The sequence below is a fragment of the Theropithecus gelada genome, chromosome 4 (assembly GCF_003255815.1).
Source record: "Theropithecus gelada isolate Dixy chromosome 4, Tgel_1.0, whole genome shotgun sequence".
Taxonomy (NCBI): Eukaryota; Metazoa; Chordata; class Mammalia; order Primates; family Cercopithecidae; genus Theropithecus; species Theropithecus gelada.
Genome location: NC_037671.1, coordinates 69275247 through 69295172, shown reverse-complemented (window position 1 = coordinate 69295172; position 19926 = coordinate 69275247). Strand labels below are relative to the sequence as shown.

General features: G+C 37.5%; 1 protein-coding gene across 2 annotated transcripts in view; it reads left to right on the top strand.

Moving 5' to 3' along the window:
• Positions 1-17721, top strand: part of COL9A1 (collagen type IX alpha 1 chain) — an 87792-nt gene extending 70071 nt beyond the window's left edge. For both annotated transcript variants that reach the window (XM_025382405.1, XM_025382406.1), the window contains 3 exons: positions 889-1077; positions 7661-7738; positions 16649-17721. In XM_025382405.1, the coding sequence (XP_025238190.1) occupies positions 889-1077; positions 7661-7738; positions 16649-16833 (452 nt within the window). In that variant the 3' untranslated portion in view covers positions 16834-17721. The remainder of the gene's footprint in view (positions 1-888; positions 1078-7660; positions 7739-16648) is intronic.
• The last annotated feature ends 2205 nt before the right edge of the window (positions 17722-19926 follow it).

Genomic DNA, 19926 nt, shown 5'->3' with positions numbered 1-19926 from the left:
CTAAAAAATTATGATTCGATGCAAACTCTTCTTATACAAGCAAATTTAGAATACTCACATTTAAACAATTTAAAAATGTTGGGTAGAAATTTGTTTCCATTTCATTTTCTCCTTTACCCTCTAAGTTTAAAAAACATTACATGAGAATATTTCCCTTAGAATGTTTTCATGGGGAGATTTTCTTGTAGGCCATGGCTTTCGTGGGTGATTCAGAATCTATTTAATGGTTCCTGGAAAAGCCCACACAGTTATTAATTTTTAAGACTAACTCTGACCATTCCCAAGAAACAAGTTATTTTTAATGTTTGCTGTCTATTTCAAGCATGGAAAAAACTTCTGAGAAGGAGGATTTATAAGAAGCTGTGACTCCTGGGGATATTTCAGTTTATATAATATCTTCAAACTAAGAACATGAGGCGAGGTCTCAAATGGTGTCTGAATATTAGTTCTGGACGATGTCTTTGGCTTTTAAAAACTGTCTGGATATCTGCTTCCACCTATGTTAAGAAACTCATTTGTCTTCCCATCCTGGGTTTTCAGATACCCAGCTGGTATTCAGACGACATCCTTCCAGAACACCATTCACCCCAAAGCCTTAGTTGAAGATTTTTGTAAATCCCAGTCCCTGCTACCTCCATTCCTGCACCCTGACTCTGTCTCAGAACAACAGGACCAAATATATCCAGGGAGAGCTGCATCAAACAGCACCAGCAAAGCTTCCTGGCAGAAAGCCCACAGAGAAATTATCCAACTTTATTCATGTCTTACCACCAGTTTTGAAGATCTGGTGACACATTTAGAAAAAAGGCATCTGGAATACTTCTCTTTTCATTAGAATAACTTTTATGTTTCTGGCACTTCTGGGTTGTTTTGTTTATTCTCTTTCAGAGCATTTTGCTGAGATGGCTGCTAGTCTTAAGCGTCCAGACTCGGGTGCCTCTGGGCTCCCTGGAAGACCTGGTCCTCCTGGTCCCCCTGGCCCTCCTGGAGAGAATGGGTTCCCAGGCCAGATGGGAATGCGTGGCCTTCCGGGCATTAAAGGGCCCCCTGGTGCCCTTGGTTTGAGGGGACCTAAAGGTAAGTCATCTTGCCCACATAGAACCAAAGAATACAACCTTTTTCAGATGTATAATCTGTATCAAGCTCAAGGAATTTATGTTTTACCAATTTCTGAATATCCAGTGAGATAAGATGTATTATTCTCTTTTACAACAGGGATGGTGAAGATTAAAAAACTGTTATATATAATATTCTCTTGTCCCTGCTATACCACAACAGTAGACCAAATACTGGAATTAAAGTCCTGTGTCTTTTAGTACTGATCTTTTTCGATTACACTCTACCTCAATCATGGTTCAAAACAAAGATTATGGGATCTGGTAAACGATCATTCAGCTTTTTTTTTTTTTTTTTTTTTTAAGACCCTGAAGTCATTGTCGAGCTCCTCTAACATGGCAACCATCCTTAGGATGTTTGTATTTGTTATTTAAACTAACAAAATGTGTTAATAGGACATAAGAAAAACATGAATTGGAGCTTCCTCTTTTAAAATATCACATTGGATATTTAGTTTTGATGGGATTTTTTTCAGCTCTGAAATACAATCTAATGTAATTTCTTCTTTAGTATGTAAGATAGTTTGTTCCTTCCATTTTTATTCAAAGCAAGTTAAGCCCTTGCATCCAGTATTTTGCAGAAGAACGGGGCTATGAGTATGTTAGGTACTCAGCAGGACTGGTGGAAGAACTGGCTGCCTCATTTGGAGTCTCCTAGTTGAGGGGAGTAAGTCATCAGCTTGGAGTGTATATGCCCTAGATAATTTACAGAGAGGACTAAATAAAGTGAGTAGTTTCTATGTCGTGATGAGTGACTGACATCTTTCTGGGGAACTTCAGAAAGACATGGCATCAGAAACAAGAGAGGGATTTTTGTTTTCTTTTTTTAAGTACTGCGGTGCTCCAATTAGGGATAAATATTATGGTATGAATGGTCAGAGGGCAAGCAAGCTGCCTTTTTGGATCTATAAATGAATTGCTGATGCAGTTGGCTAACTAGACCTTCAGCTGGAACAATTTATTTAATTACATTTTTTTTTGGTGTGTTCAGAGCTTCATGTTAAAAAAAAAATGGGGTCTAACTGAGACCTCTTATAAGGCTGACATGATTTCAAAGCTTTGGGAGGCTAGACAAAATCAAATAGAGTGCAGACTGAGGGTAGAGTTTTTCTTAAAGAGAACTGAGCACTTTCTTTGAAAGAGTCATGTACCTATTCATGTTTGTCCTGCTTTACTAGTTCAGGAGCTCATGCCTTAGGTGCTCTCTCTATGGTTAGTCTCAATTCACTCTGTAAATAATTTCTAAGAAACGCTACAGCCTTAGGTAGATTGTTGACTTTGTTGGATCTGTTGTGCTGAAGTGGCTGGATCATGATGACTCAGCCTTTCCTGAGTTCACTTTAGGGTAGTGGTTCTGAAAGAGCTGTCCCCGGAGCAGTGGTGTCACCAGGGACCTTGTTAGGAATGCAGATTCTCTGGTCCATGCTGGGTCCACTGAATCAGAAACTCTGGGCTTGAGGTCTAGCTGTCTAGTTTAACAGACCCTCCTGGGGGTTCTGCGGCACCTGGTGTGGAGCAATTGCCCATTTTCCTACTGAAAGGGAATGCGTTATAGGGCCTACAGACATCACAGCCCTATTTTCTTTGGTTAACAGGAAGTCTCCTTGGGGCAGAGCTTAACTGTGTTTGAGCCAGTCACAGAACTCTTCTTTAAAAAATGAAAATGCCAATGTCACTAGCTAAGCTAGGACAGTCTAAAGCTGCCTTTGTCAGCCTTGCCTACACACTGGAATTGCCTGAGGAGCTTAAAACCACTGATGTCTGGATCCCGTTCCCAGAGATTCTGATTTTGTTGGCCTGGGCATTGGGATTTGAAAATATTCTCCAGGTGATTTGACTGTGCAGCCAGGGTTGAGAACTACTGGAAACAATGGTGAATTGTTTGGGGAAGATTTAGCAACAGTGACTTCTGGCTAGGTTGGGTTGGGTTGGCTCTAGCAGATGAACCTCAGTTTGAAAGAAAGAAAACTAAATTTCTATATTTGGAACCTGGAAAATGTCTCTAGCACTAAGTTCATTCGTCAAGCATAGCTTGATCACATGAGGTATTTCCGCTTAATTTTTCTTCAGTATTCATGGCATAATCTATAACATGAAGTGATATAATTCTTTTCTCTTTTCCAAAGGATTTTTTTTCTCCCTACCCTCCTCCATCCCTTTCTCGTTATCAGATTCCTTTAAAGCAGTGTCTTCTCTCAGTTTAACTTTGGAGAATTTGGGGTGGAGGCAGGGAGGGGTAATTAAATTTTTAAAATCAATTAACACTGTCATACTTTTGGAAATGTATGATTTTAGGCAGCTGGATTCGATTCTTCTTGTCCCACTACATACATTAATAGTAGTATTTATTAGAAAACATATAGCTTTGTAATATCCAAAGGGTTACAGCTGAAATTTCCCTGAGAATAAACATTCCACCATTTTGAAACCTAAATTTTCAGTCAGTTAGAGGAGAGATGTATTTCAGTATTGCTTGTTGGCTTTTTTCCCCATCCCTGGTAAAGAAGGGATGGTACGAATCTTGCTCTACCATCTAGCCACTTTGAGAGCCTTTTTCCAGAGAAACTGCTACATAAATAACAAACAAGTTTTATTATGAATGCTTGAACAGTTCAGCCTATGTCTTAGTCACTGTTTTTCTCCTAGAAAATACTCTGAAGAACACAGTAGAACATTTTCAATAGGAGCTAGTAGAAATATGCCTCAAATCATAGTCAAAGCTTAGGTTATGTCTATAATTTTTCTGTTTTTCACTGACATGCTTTATACAATACTATACAAAAATGTTAGGGCCCAGGCTCAAAACCTGAGAGATATCTAACTGGCCTTATGTTCACTTTGCTTGGTATTACATTGGTCTTTTGTGTCATAAATATTAGTTTAAAATATTCACAGTTTTGATTAATTTTAAGTCCCTTTGAGTAAGGCTGTATATTTTTAGATATTTTAGTGTGAATCAAACAGACACTGCAATATGTAAATGAAAGTCTGAGAAAACACACGTGTCATGATTATGACTAACACCTTTCTCAGTGATAATCTGTTTACATGGAGATAGAGCATCAATGATAGCTCGTGAATAAATGAAATAAATAGCAACTATAGAGCAATGAGAATTTCCACTCATTTATAATGAGCTGTTTTTCTGCTCAAGCTGTGTATTTTTCTCTATACATTATCTAAAGCTTATTTTACAAGCTCTTTATGCATATTTTTTGACTGAGGAGGATAACACAGCTGGACCTTTAGTTCGCTGAGCTGGTTTTTGTACATCTCAAAAGAAGACATGACCAGGGTTTGAAGTAGTAGATTAACCTTGTCGATGGAACCAACCTGTATGCCGAGTTTGCTGTGGCGTGGCAGTTTGCCAAATGGGCTCTGTTTTGGAGCTCATCTTAAAACTTGTTTTTCTCTGACTGATAACCAAAGACATAATCACAAGAAAGACACTGGTCTTATTCCTTGAAGCAACATTAAAAGTTGGTGTGGCTTTGTGCTAAAATGTACAAACAAGTTTAGCTTTTACTATCAGTGTAAAAGCCACACTTTAATTTATAATGTTCATCTCATATCTTCAGAAAATGTGGCACATTTAGAGAGTCTGTTCTCATTTCCAGCCTCCAAAATTCTAGTGATACGACACTCGAATTACCAAGTTAACAAGAATGCTTATGCCATTAGTTTATAAGATGTTAATTGTCATATCTTCCTAATATTCCATATTGATGATGAGTGTTAAAAAAAACTAGCTTATATAAATATGAGTTCAACCTGAGTTCAATCCTTCATAGTATTTATATAAATTTAAATTGTTTTGAAATGTGGTGAAATGTAGTTGATCATAAAAACATTCACGTAAAGACATTCACAGCTAAAATCAAAGTATGGTGACTAAATATTCACTTCAGAATTAGAGATCTTTGACTATCTGAGTGCAGACGGTTATACAGATATTTTTTCTATTTTTGTTGTGTACATGACTTTGTTTTTAAAATTAGAACAAATTTGACTTAATGTTGAGTGAGGCTAAGTTGATACAAATGTTTGGGAAAAAATGGTCTGGATAGAATTTATTGCAAGGTGCCATTGCATTTTCTAACAGCATAGTAGAATAATGATATACTACTGTACTACCGGAATAATGGGATAATGCCTTCAGCAAAGAGCAGCAGACACCATTTAGGACCAGTTAACTAAGGCAACAACGCATTTTGTTAATGAGCCAAGTTGCTGGGTTTGGTATCTTTAGGGGCTGGGATAATTAATGCGACTTTGTTCCGTCCCCGCTAAATCCCCAATTTCAATCAACTGTCTTGTAAATGTCTTGCAAATTCACATGGTTCATTGCAATCCAAAGTATGTTCCCCATAAACAATGAGTCAGTAGTGAAATGTAGACACTGTGACAACACACTTTATGTTTTTAAGATTGATTAATTTATATTTCATAATACTAAATTTATACAGTTCCAAAAATTAACAACGTGTAAAAACAGTATTTAGTGAAGTTTCTCTCCCATCCCTGCCTCCTATCTGCCTAATTTCCTTTCTCCTTCCCACTAGGGAATCAATACTATTCTTTTCTTACATATCCTTATAAGCAATTCTATATAAGGATACATGAATATGTATTTTTTCTACATCCTTTTAAAAATGAATCATATTGTTCTTTAGCAAGTGTTCTGGAACTTGCCTTTTTCACTGAACAGTATGACATGGAGACCATTCCAAAGAGCTTCCTGGCTATTTCTTCACAGCTGCATAGTGTTCTATTGTGTGGAAGTTCTGTAATGTATTTAACCTTTTCATGGACAGAGATTGTTTCCAACCTTCTGCTATTATAGCAGGGCCACAGTGAACACCATTGTAGGTATTTCATTTTTGTATAAAATAGCAGCATACATTCCATCTCTATCTCTATGATAAATTCCTAGAAGTAGAACTGCTGGGTAAAAAATTTTGATAGCTATTGTCAAATTACCCTCCAATGGGATTGTCCAAATTTATACTCTTATCAGCAATTCATGACAGTGCATTTTCCACAGACTTGCTAGTATATGTTTAATTGAACTTTGGAATTTTTGCCGATCTTATAGGTTAAAATAGCATCCTTTTTTTTTTTTTTAACAATTTGCATTTATTTTGTTATGAGAGTGAAGTCAGGGAATTTTTCATATTTTTAAGAGCCATTTTTACTTCCTTTTAGTGACATGCCTGCTCATGTATTTTGGTTATTTATTTATTTATTTATTTTGCTGTTATGTTGTTGGCCTTTTTGTATTGATTTTAGGAACTTTACGTATTTTGCATCTTAATAAAAAGGCCAATCTGAGGTCATAATTCTCCCTTGTTATCTTTTGATTCTTAACTTACACTTAAATACTTGATCCATTTGTATTTTATCCTGGAATAGGGTGTGAGGTATAGATCTAACTTTTCTTTACTCACTTCTTCCAGTTCCATTTACTGAATTGTTCAACTTTTTCCCACTTTAAGACACCACCTTCATTATAAACCCAAATCCTGTATGTATTTGGGCCTACTTTTTGGGCTTTCTATTCTGTTTCACTGGTCTGTGTATTCAGAGACCAACACCACACATTTTAGTTGATTTAATATCTGGTCAAATTAATTCCCTTCATGTTGCTTTTCTTTATGGAGTTTTTGTGGCTTACTCTGGCTTATGTGTTTTCTATACAAACTTCAGGATCTTCTTTTCTGATAAAAAATGGGTTTGTATTTTTATTAAGATCATGATGAAAATTCAGCTTGGGGAGAACTGGCAACATTTTATGATGATGTCATTTCTATTTAAGAATGATTTTCAAGTCTTCTGGTGTCCTTTAGAAATGTTAAACCTTTTGTCATGTTGGACTTGCCTATTTCTGATTAGTTTTATTCATCGTTGTTTAATATTTTAATTGTTATTATAAATGGTGTCTTTTCTACTATGTCTTATTACTGGTTGTGTTAATATATATAAAGTTATAATTTCCATATATTAATTTTGTACCCTGCTAGTTGACTGAATGCTACTGTTTGTAGTAGTTTTTGAGTTATTAACTTTCTAAAGTTTTAAGATATATATTCATATCTCCTGAAAATAGAGATAGTTGTAATTCCTCAAACCAAATGTTATATAATAGTGATAAAGTAGGTGTCTTTATATTGTTCTGATTGTAGTGGAACTAATTCTTGTGTTTTCCATTATGCATTATGCTAACTTTTGGGTTAAGATAGATTTATTTTTCATGTTTAGGAAGTGGTCATTGGTTCTTATTTTATTGAATGTTTTATCAAGAATGTGTGTTCAATTAAGTCAAATGTCATTCCAGTATCTGTGAATATAATAATTTGATTTTCCCCCCTTAGATCTATTAATAGGATGAACTTGATGTTTGCCTTGCTGCATACTCACTACAATCTAGTTTATGGCAATTTCATGACCTTTTGGTTTCTGAATTTTAGATTTGCTTAAAGTTTAAAGATACGGAAGTTTATTTTTATAGATATGCAGAAAAATAACATTTCTTTAATGTAATGCAGGTGACTTGGGAGAAAAGGGGGAGCGTGGCCCTCCAGGAAGAGGTCCCAAAGGTTTGCCTGGAGCTGTAGGTCTCCCAGGTAAGTGTGCTGTATAGCTGAGAAGAGGAGGTAGCCAAATTGGTAGCAAGTCGACGGCCTGAATTGAATAAACTTTCAAAATAATTGTTATTTGATCACTTAAGCATATTAGTTATTCAGAATGGCTAGCATAGATTTTTCAAGACCAGCTTTAGTAAAGAATGATCTGTAAATCATATCTGTATTCTTTGTCAGAAAATAGGTATCAGGACTTGAAATACTAATTTCCTTAAATGCTTCAAGAAAAATAGTGTCAAGGTCCAGGCACAATGCACTTGTTATAAAATTCTAAATACATTGGATCCTATCTATTTCTAAAGCAGGTGATAGTTTCCTTTTTTTTTTTTTAATCTAAAATGCCAGAGCAGTAGGAAAATTAACCAGTTTTTAATCTCTTGCACAAAAAGTAACCGAAATTTTATTTTAAAAGCTCCCCTTACAAACACCCTCCAAAACCCCACATCCACAAAAAAAAAAAAAGAAAGAAAGAAAGAAAATACAAAACTGAACATTCCTACTCATAACCACTAAGAGCCACACGCAAGCCACACATCACAGCTGCGTCAACTGAGGTGACAGGGTAGCCCCTGTGTGAAGGGCCCAGAGTCTGTCACTGGGCCTTCTGTTCTCTTTATACACTGGCTACCCTGTCACCAGAGTCCAGGCTGGAACACACTCATCCCTTGAGAAATGACTTACAAGTCCAAGCACAGAGGCAGCATAGCAGGGCCAAAAGCCAGTTCAGTTTAAGGGCATGAATGGTGCTCAACTTTCCAGCAAACGCTCTCTTATTGTGTGGAGGCAGTGGCTTAGGAAGGGCCCCAAAGCCCTAGGGGTCTGTTGCTGAGGAGAATTGAGATGATATTTGCTTCCACAATGGTTTGGGAAAACTTGGTTTAGGGAAGTTTAGGAAAAGAAATTACAATTTTCAAATTCTGCCAGAGGCTGATGTATTTAATCGCAGCTATAATTGTAGCCAAAAACATCATTGCTTTCCAATTATCCATTTCATTGCTTCTGGGGATTGCGTTCTCATTAAAATATTTTTTTAAAAAACATGAATGTGTGGAGATAACTCAAACACTGCCTTTCTAAAACTGATTCATGGGCTCTTCAAAATGTTTTCACAAATTGATAAATTTTTATAATTGGAAATGGAAGATTTATGATTAGAAATGAAGGGAAAATCTGGCTTAAATGGGATTTAGAGAAGATTTTAATATGTGGTAAAGCTTGGATTCATTGATTGGTGTTTAGAGGAGAGGAAAAGGAAATAGAATTTACTAAAGGTGTTTGTCTCTGTCACCAGTGGTAGGAATAGGAAGTTTTGAGGCTGATAACATATTATCATCACAATTTACTTAACTATCTATATATTTATGAGATAGCCTAATAACTTCTTTTCTCATTTTATTGACAAATCACTTAACAGTTCTTGAACCAGTGACTTGCACTATTGGCAACATTTTCCTTTATTGAAAAAGTATTCTGGTTTCTAGGGATTCTTACTTTGAAAAAAATCTATTGGTAAGCCACATTTTCAATGAAAAGATGAGAAGATGGAGGAAGATCAGCTCCATGTGTGCTGTGTCCCAGACTGTCAGGAGCACATTATCTCCCACCTGCAGTAAACCATTTTCAGGAGCCGAGTTGATGGGGGTGCAAACGGGGTGCCCAGCCGGAGGGGCTTCCCTGATTGCTTTTTAGAACAGCAGACCATCCACGTGTAAGCAAATTGTGAGGTAGGACAAGATCATCATCTGCAGACCTCCCTGGGATCACTTATAAACAAAATGATTAATTTCAGCTGATCTTGGATTTGATCTTAAATCTGAATTGTTAAAACATTTTGTGCACTCCCTTTTCCAGGGGACTCTTAATACCTGTCCTTTCTGTTTTCCTTTTCCTTTCTTCCTTTGGTCGGTCCTTGCCCCTCTTTTCCTAGGATCACCTCCAAAATCGTCGCCCTCCTCTGATCTCTCCCCATCAGCTCTGATTGTCTCTCATCCTTCTCACCTCCCAGCTTACTCTTCTTTCTTGATTTCCTTGTTATGGTTACTCATGTCTCAACCTCGGTAGCCTTCCTTTTTTAGACTTTTGCTACCTTTTAATTGAGAGGATATCTGACATTGTTTAGTGAAAAATCTGAGTTCCAGATTATTTTTCAGGAATATAGGCTAACTTTCAAAAGCACAGATGCCAGAGAAGAGGGGTCTGCTGCTGGGTCGTTTTCTGCGCTTTGGCGCAGTGTCCTCGTGTAGCTCGCAGGTGAAAGCACCAGCTGAGGGCTTGCGTTTCAAGGTCGGCCCATGTTCTCTTGTTGACACCGTGCGTATGCTCAAGTCAGTCAAGTTCCTGACAAGAGCTTTTTGGGTCATTCCTCCCTTAAAGCTAGTACCCGAAAGTGGGCTGTTTGAAGAGTGGCTTCTACAATTCAGACATCCCAGGTTCACATTTTGACTCTGCCACTAACTAACTTTATGACATTGGGCATGTTACTTAATTTCTCTGCACCTCAGTTCTCCCATTTGTAAAACAGTGATAACAAGGACACCTCTCTGATAGTGTATTTCTGAGAAATAAAGAAATTCAATCCATGTAAATTGCTTAAGACAGTTCCTGGCTACAGTAGGCGCTCAAGAAATGTTGGCTGTTGGTACTATTATTAATAAAGCAAGCCCACTTTTTGCTTTTTAAGGTGGATCAAGGAGAGCTGAGGGCAAAGCTGGGCCCCAGTTCAGCCCTTGCAGCTTTTTTCTCTTGCTCTTGATCAGCAGTAATATATTACTCTTCTCTAAATCAGCACCGCCCCGATGCCTCAGACTTTCTCTCCATGAAAGTCTACTTCAACTCCAAATCACAAATGCAAAGTACTGGGTAGCAGTACATCATTTCACTGGTTAATTGTCCACTGAGGCTAGACTGCTTTTTATTTCCTGGTAGAGCTTGAATGTGTCTAGGAATGTGATTTCTGATCTCTCACAAACATATTATTAATTCGACTTTAAGGCCTGAGGGACCTTCAACCAGATTCTGTGCAGGGATTTGTCTGGAACCTTCTAGATAAATACACATCTTACCTAAAAGAAAGAGCCTAAAAAAAAAAAGAAAGAACCTGCAGAACAGCATATTCTGCAACCTTCTTTGTTGTTTCTATTGTTGGATTTGGGGCTCAAATCCTCCTGAATAAAAAAAAGATAGTTGGATCATTCTTTGTGCTAAGGCATTTAACATATTTTTTTATGATGTAACTAATATCATCATTTTCTATCAGTTGTTAGAGTTCCTGTATTCTTTCTGGACAGTTTTAATTCCCTGTCTCCCCTCTCCAATGCTCTATCTCTGTTTGTTCAGTGTTAAGTATTACATGCCCTGTAGAGACATAATGCTACATTGCTTGTTATGGAACACAGGTTATTATTATAACCATTACATTGATGATTATTTTGGCTACAGTGCTTTGTTGTTTAAAAAGTACACATACACAATCTAGTTTGTTTCTCACAGCCAGGAGTAGGCTGGGCAAATATTTAAGAAGTGCAGACACGGAGCCAGGCTGCCAGGGGCTTATGCACTATTCTTTTACCTCGAAGTGCTTCAGTTTCCTCTTCTGTGAATGGAAATCACCATGCCTACCTTGTATTTAGAGCATATATGTACATGTTAATACATGTAAAGCTCTTGGAACATGTAAAGCCTGGCATATGGCAAACAGACACTCTGCAAATTTGACTATTATTATTGTTGCTTCCTTTTTCATAATATATTTGAGAAAATACAGACTCTTAAATTCATGTCCTGACAAAAGTCTCTCAGGTAATAACAAGACATATTCATGCTTCCTGAGTCTGTGTTCACAAAGTGGACAGAATAATTGGCTGTCTGTCCAATCATACGATTAGTTTTTCTTTGCAACCTAGACATGTGAATTGGGCATGTCCCATAACTGCTGGGTGTCTTGCTTCTTTCTCTGCCTCTCTTGCAGAGCTACATGGATCACATTAGCAATCCCTGGAACTTTAGTCTCCCCCACCTTCAGTTTTGTGCCACAGGTCAGCCAGTGTTATTGCTTGGTTCGTTGTCTTATAGGTCTCTCTCTGTCTGCTGCAACCAAACTTGCCCATTTGGGACTAGTTCCTTGTCACTCTGAGGATTTTAAAGGAACATGTTTATTAATAATAATGAGTCCTGATCCTCTTTGTGCACTCACTGGGGCAAAACGTAAATTAAATGACAAATCATTTGAATGTGAACACCAGGAAGGTGACTTGTGAGCTGAAATGCTTTTTGCCTCTTGGACATGGAAGTTATAGCTGGCTTTGTGCTGGGCTATACTAGATTGTAAGAATATTTGTTTTTCTTGTGCAAAGTCTGCAGAAAGGTGAGCTTTGCTTGAGACTATTGAGTGGAAAAATACACACGCACACATTCAGTTCTGGGCTAAGTTTTTCAGTACCTAATTATTCAATTTCCATTGCTGCAGCTGTTTTATTTGGTTGCTGGGCCTTATATAAACCAATTTACAATTCCTTAAATATATACTGCTTTGTCAAATACCACAACATTAAGCTCAAGAAATATAAGAAAGTCCTGGTACATACAAAAAGTCTACATAACCAGTAGATTAATTATGAAATACCCTATTTAATATGAAAATTATTCACTTTATTTTGTTTTATTTTATTTTTTTACTGTATACACAGTCCCTTTTATTCCATAGCATGTATTAGGTAAGGGGCTGCCTCCAGAATGAGCCAGCCAGGATTGGCTTCCGTCAGTGTAACTTGACTACCCTCTAGTGGTTTTATAGAGAATGATATAGATACTCATTTCTTAAATAAATAATAATAATTTTTTTAAAAACCATGAAATGTTTGGCAATAACATTTCTAAATATTTTATTTTAATTGACATATAATAGTTACACATATTTATGGGATACATAGTGATGTTTCAATGGAAATATTATATAATGACCAGATTAGGGTAATTAGTCTATCCATCATCTAAAAAATTTATCATTTCTTTGTATTGGGAACATTCAACATTTTTATAGGTCCTTGACATTTCAGAAAACCATGTAATCATGAGGCAGTTAGTGTAAGTATCACACACATGAGGCAGGCAGAGCAGAATAACACTTTAGATCCACGCTTTCTCTTTCTAAAGAGTTACAAAGCAGTTGGTAGATACTCATTAATGCAGCTGCTGGACTAACCATTTATGCCCATTTTGTGAACAGTTATGAGTCAGCTTCACTTTTTGAGTGATGTGGACTGTGGACATAGTGTCACCCAACTGAGGCTCCCACATAGTTCAGAACATCCATGAGAGCAAAGGCCCTGATTCAGGACTCTCCAGAGCCTGACAATCTGCTATGTTAAGGCGGTTTTTTCTCTGGTATTTCTACAGGGCAAAACCTCAGAAAAATATCTTAGTTTCTTATGATCATTAGAGCTCTGCAAAAATCAATACTGCTCTTTGTTTTTGTGCCTCTGTCTACTTCCTGATCAACTCAGGCCTAAGGAATTAAAAACAAACAAACACACACAAAACAATGACAACACACACACACACACCCTGCCACACACCTCCACACCCTTCCACAGAGTTAAAAAATCAATAGGTGGGAAAATGCAGTTAGATTAGTGCAGTGGCTAAGGGTCTTCATTTCTAGCTATATGACTATGGACAATTATTTGATCTTCCTAACTCTCAGTTTATACATGAGAAAAATGGGCTCAGTAATGAGCATAGTGTATGGCACATGGAAACGAGAAAGCATTCTCATTAAGCGTTGGTGATGATGATGATGACATCATCCAAAGCTCCAAAGTGGTAAATTGCTGCATTTGGCAAAGGCAGAATTGGATGAGATGCACGTTTCATAAAATAAATCAAGGGTAGACAGGATGGCTTCATCAACCCTTCCCTCAGAGGATAAGCAGAAATTTGGAATAAACTCAGCAAGGTTAAAAAGAAAAAGAAAAACTTCTCCTGGAGTGTGTTGATGGGGAACCAAATGTGAAAATCTAAAAAGCTATCCTTCTGCTTTTTAATATTGTTTGTGTATTAGAGAATGAATTCTCTTAAACTTAAGGTTTTTGGTTGGCTCTACAAATGTTGAAAAAAAATTGAATTGGTTGCTAACATTTAAACATTGGGAGATATTTATTTAAAAACTCAGCTTCCTGGCTTCTCTTGAAAATTATCAGAAGTTCTGGCAACACTGGCCTGTATTTGCCGATGGCAGCTGTTAGCTGGAGAAGAGCTGCTGCCTGCATCCACTTTCCAGCTCACCACAGGCGTCACTCCTCCCTTTGGTCTCCCCAACACTTATGTGGAATATTAGTGGCCAAATTTCATTGCATTTGTCCTTTACGTTTCCATCTCATAAAAACAGTGGGGGAATTTCTTAATCCAGGCTCATTTCTATCAGCAAAGTTTATTTGTGAAGGATCAGATTATTTGGCTATGGGCACCATATTGCAGCTACTCAACTCTGCCCTGGTATGCCAAAGCAGCCACAGACAATATGTAAACAAATGGCCATGGTTGTGTTCTAATAAAACTATTTACAAAACCAGGATTTAGCTCATGAGCTGAAGTTTGCCCACCCCTGGTCTAAGTGACCATCCCAGCCCCTGTGCTCATTTGGTTTTCTACCCCTTCTCTGGGCATTTCCTTCTCCTAAACTTGATTTGATTTTAAGGTACACCTGGTGTGTCTCAGTGGGGACATTCCTACTGATAAGGTGCATGAAAATCAGATTTAGATCTGGCTCATCGTTTAAACCTTAAAAAAAAACCCAACTTCACCTTTAACTGCATCTGGTGTTAAGGATCTTAACAGGTGCTGCTGAAGGCATCGTTCTGCTACAGCTTTATCTACAGATGCTGGGGATTAGGGAGACGCTTTCTCAGGGGCCTCATCATTAAAAGAAAACACATAATGGTTTGCTTCATACTAACTAGGTATAGTTGAATGAAAGTGTATGGGGTAAATTAGGGAAAATGACTTACATCTCTGTTTATCTATAGCTTCGAGATGGATAATTATTCAAAGATAATTATTCCCCCTTAAAACTTATTAATATATTGCCCTGTGACATTGCTTTGTGTGGATCGAAGTGTATGCAGCAGAGGAAGAATGAGATGTTACGTAAAACGAGATCTCTGACCTACCTTCTTTCTAAAAGTATGTGAGATATATGTAATAAGACCACTGAATAAGACCATATTACTATAGTAAGACCAACAAAAGACATGTAATAAGACTACTCAAATAGAAAAAGAAAAGTAAAAACCACAGAGAAAGAAGGAAAGTAACCAAATATAAGCAAATATGTAGTCGAACATGTGGATTTGGCTTCCAGCTTTTTGGCTGAAAGACCAAGTTAAGATGGCTGAGATGGAATGAAGATCCCTATATTATTTTGGCATACACAATTTGTTTTACACGATTTCTTATCACCACTTTTGCAATGATTGTGTGAAAGTGCTGCTGGTGCATTGGGGTAAACATTCAGCAGACATTCCTCTTTGTTATGAGGTGCTGTGCCTCAGAGAGTGTGCCCCATCGAGGGCAACGTACAACCCTTAAACACGACAAAAGGAAGACAAGCAAGAAATGTCCCCCAAAGAACCTGCTATGGCAAAGTTCATGTTGGGGTCACCCTTCATGAGAAAAATATCATGACATTTTGTAGGGCACATGGCACAGCCTTCTAAAAGATATTAATCAATAATATCTCAATAATTATAATAATAGCCCCTACTTATCAGGTGCTTTCAATTGTAGAATTTAATTGTTATCATTATTATTTTTATTTTTAAGATGAAGTCTTGTTCTGTCGCCCAGGCTGGAGTGCAGTGGTGTGATCTCGGCTCACTGCAATCTCTGCCTCCCGGGTGCAAGTAATTCTCCTGCCTCAGCCTCCCAAGTAGGTAGGACTACAGGCATACACCACCATGCCTGGCTAATTTTTTCATATTTTTAGTAGAGATGAGGTTTCACCATTTTGGCCAGGCTGGTCTCGAACTCCTGACCTCAGGTGATCCGCCCACCTTGGCCTCCCAAAGTGCTGGGATTATAGGCGTGAGCCACTGCACCTGGCCTGAATTTAATTATTAAGAAGACATTATAGCATCTTGTAGATGAAGAAACTGAGAGATTAGTGACTTGCTAATGTCGCATTATTCATAAATGATAGGGCTAGAATGTAAAGCTATTTGTCTCTAAAACCTGTGTTTTTAACCACTAAACTATACTTCTCCCTGCCCAGATGTTGCTCAACTATTAGAAGTAAGGAATACTGCTACTTGCATTCAAAAGAAATACAATGTGAGCCACAAATGTGAGTTGCATGTATGATTTTAAATCAAGTGGCCACATGAAAAAGGTAAAAATAATCAGGTGACATTAGTTTTAACAATATAGTTTACTTAACCCACTGTGTGCAAAAGATCATTTCATCATGTAATAGGCACAAAACTTTTTAATGAACTATTTTCCATTTTTTTTCATATGAAGTCTTTAAAATCCAGGTGTGTTTGATACTTAGTTCATCTCCATTTGGCCTCATCACATTTCAGCGCTCAACAGACACCTATGGCTGGAGGCTACCATGGTGCACAGTGCCGCTCTACTGATGGAAATGTGGGTTAGAGACACTAAGGTCTCTTTCTACTTTTTATTTCCAAGAAAACCCAAGTCCAAGGAAGGGATCTTATTATCATCATCATCATCATCTTCATCACCAATCATCACCAGTCATCATCCATCGTTTCCAAAAGCGTTTGTTAAGCCCCTTATCTGAGCACTGCTGAGCTGTGAGGGTCCAGTGCCCTCTGCCAGTTTGCATTGATGAGGATTCTCCTGCTCACATGTGCAATCTTCTGTGTGTTTCAGGTGACCCAGGCCCTGCCAGCTATGGGAGAAATGGCCGAGACGGTGAACGAGGCCCCCCCGGGGTGGCAGGAATTCCTGGCGTGCCTGGACCCCCGGGACCTCCTGGGCTTCCCGGTTTCTGTGAGCCAGCCTCCTGCACCATGCAGGCTGGTCAGCGAGCATTTATCAAAGGGCCTGACCCGTGAAAGGCCTTGTGCTGCATGACTCTCTGCATGAACCACGCCTGGTGAAGGAGCTTGGGGGAGAAACACCACCCAAAGCTGGGGCAAAGATGATTACCTTCAGCATGATTACAATGTATTACCTTCAGCATGATTACAATGTATTACCTTCAGCATGATTACGGAAGTCCTACTTGACAATCACATTTAGAAGAACGGTGCTATTCAGTAAGTTCTCTTTCCTTTCCCTTGGAAGGAAGACAGCAGAGTCATCAGTTAAAAAAAAAGAAAAAGAAAAAAGAAAACCAAACACCTCCCTTGAGTAAATTTATACTCCTGTTCCCAGGATCTTGAGCTTTAGTGTGCTATACCTATGTGTCTTATCGTGGGCCGCTGTGCCAATAAACAAAAACAACTGTTTGGTTTACCTCAGTTGCAGTAGTTATTTTCATTTAGATGTTGTTCTCAGATTATTGTTTCAGTTATATAGAGGATTACTAGACTAGTTATGAAAAAAACCCCACTACATTCAATAGAATTGGTGCTTAAAATCCCATCCATGTGCTGTCTCTGGAGTAAGAAAGGGCTACATTGCCCAAAATGATTTCCTTATGTCACGTATTGGTTTTCTTCTTCAGCCTGAACTTTTGTTGAACTGTATGTACTGTACCCCAAACCTGTTAATATTTTGACTGCTTCTATGTGAAAGCAAAGAAATAATTTTAATACTCTGGCATTCGTAAATTTTATTGATGAGATTATTTATTTTAAAGGTTTGAGGTAACATCTCTGGTTGTACCAAAGAAGAAATAAATATGGTTTCTTAATCTCTTGCATGTTTTCTTATAAATAATCATGTTCAATGAAAAGAAGTTACTGAGCTTATTTAGATACATTAAACATTACTTTACTGGTTCTATAGGTGTGTTTATAATATTAGTGTTTTTTCCACATAGCGTAATTAAAAAAGCTGTTCCACAGAGGGTGTTACCCTGTGAGAGATGTGTGTGTGTGTGTGTGTCTGTGTGTGTGTTTTAGTGTGTATGGGGAGAGCTCCATGGACCTTTTTGAAATGTTAATTCCCTAGCAAGATGTGCAGCTGCATATGCATCTATATTTTTGTATAGTAGTTCAGAGATTTCGTGGACTCTTTTAAGTCTAGCTTTGCTTTATTTCTAGGTTAAGAATCACTGTGTTCATTCCAATGGTTTGTTAGCTCCCTCCTACTCAGAACTTTATTGCAAACATGATTTATGTTTCACCATTTCTTGTAAATTTTACAAAGGTAGCTCAGCTAAAGCACTGTATTCTTAACAAGTATTTCCTGACCACTTAAGCACTTTATTATTATTTATGTAATCATATTGGCTTGCTGTTTCATTAACATCTACTTAACTATCCAACAGACTTAATATATTCATTTTATATCACAAAGCCTATGAGTAACCTGTGCTGGGACATAGAACAATAGCTTAACATAGTATCTTTAGTTTATGGAACTAAATTCTGTCAAGTCAAAGGAGAGTGAGCCCTAATATAATACTTATATTTTTTTCTCATGTGTATTTTATACATTTAAAAATTCTAGACCTAGTTGTTTGGTTAAATCAATCATTATGTAATCTGTATTTGGATTTCTTTAAAACTGCTTACAGCATCTAGTTTTATGCTTCTAGCATGAATTTTGCTTAAGAAGATTCTTTGCCATATAGATCAGTGCTATTTACATAGACTGAAAGAATGTTCTTTCCCTTTTTTCGAACATTATTTTTGAAAATAAAGGTCTCTGTTATAGCTCCCTAAAACAATACAAAAAAAGGCAAACTTTTTCAGGAGCTGTGACACATAATGAAATAAATGCATAGCAATTATCCTTTCACCAAAGTGCTTTTATTTTAAAGAGAGTGACATAATCAAATACAATAAAAGAAAAATTAGATAATCAAACGTTTCTAAGTTTTATACTATTCATAAGACAATTAAAAAAATAAAATGTCAAAGAACAGTTCACTCAGCTGTTCTACAAACCTGGTTATGTAAAGGTTGTACAACAAGCTCCACAGATACAGTCAGCAACATTGGAAACAACCACTTAGAAACAGATGATGCAAAACTACCACATTCCGAATGGCAGGAATGATTCGTTATAAATTTCAGTTAAGTGAAGTAGTTTACAGAAGCAGAAGATACTTGACTTAGAAATTGTAAGGAAAAGCCCCCAGCAAATTCTCTCCATGAAAGAGAGTTGATAAATGTTGAATCTGACCAAGTATGTCTCTCTAGCAAAATAGAAATCTCAAATCCTCTCTGAGATATTTTTGAAAGTTGGACGAAGTGGCAACTAGAGCATTCACTGAGAGAGGAGAGTGTAAATAAATAAAGTTGGTTCGAACCTGGCATGTTCATTAAGGGCAAATGATTCCTGATTTATTTCTAGCCAGTGCTTCTATGGCAGTATGATATGATTTTCAACCCAAATATCTGACATGTTGGTTAAGAACTATGCAAATCACTTCCTAGGCTGATTGAGCACATAAATTCACTGGCATGGTTTTGGGTAATTGGCTTCTGCACAGCAGAAGAGTATGAATGAGTAGTCATATCAGGATAGGTGATTGATTTGATTATTTAGATACTTTATATTTCAAGCTGACTGAACCAAGATTGTTGTTCTTAAACATCATTAGTAAAATCTGATTTGCCACCTGAAATAAGCTTAATATAAATTCTTGCTTTAGAAGATCACCTGTATTGTATTTTTTAAATTTTTTGGTGATTATAGTGTTTCTGAGATATAGTCTCTGAGTTTAAAAGTAAACCAAGGCCGGGCGTGGTGGCTCACACCTGTAATCCCAACACTTTGAAAGGCCAAGGTGGGAGGATAGCTTGAACCCAGGAGTTCCAGACCAGCCTGGGCAAGATGGTGAGTCTCCTATCTCTACAAAAATAAAAACAAATTAAAACATTAGCCAGGCATGGTAGTGAGCGCCTGAAGTCCCAGCTACTTGGGAGGCTGAGGTTGGAGGATCGCTTGAGACCAGGAGTTTGAAGCCATGGTTAGCTATGATCACGCCACTGCACTCTAGCCTGGACGACAGAACAAGACTCTGTCTCTAA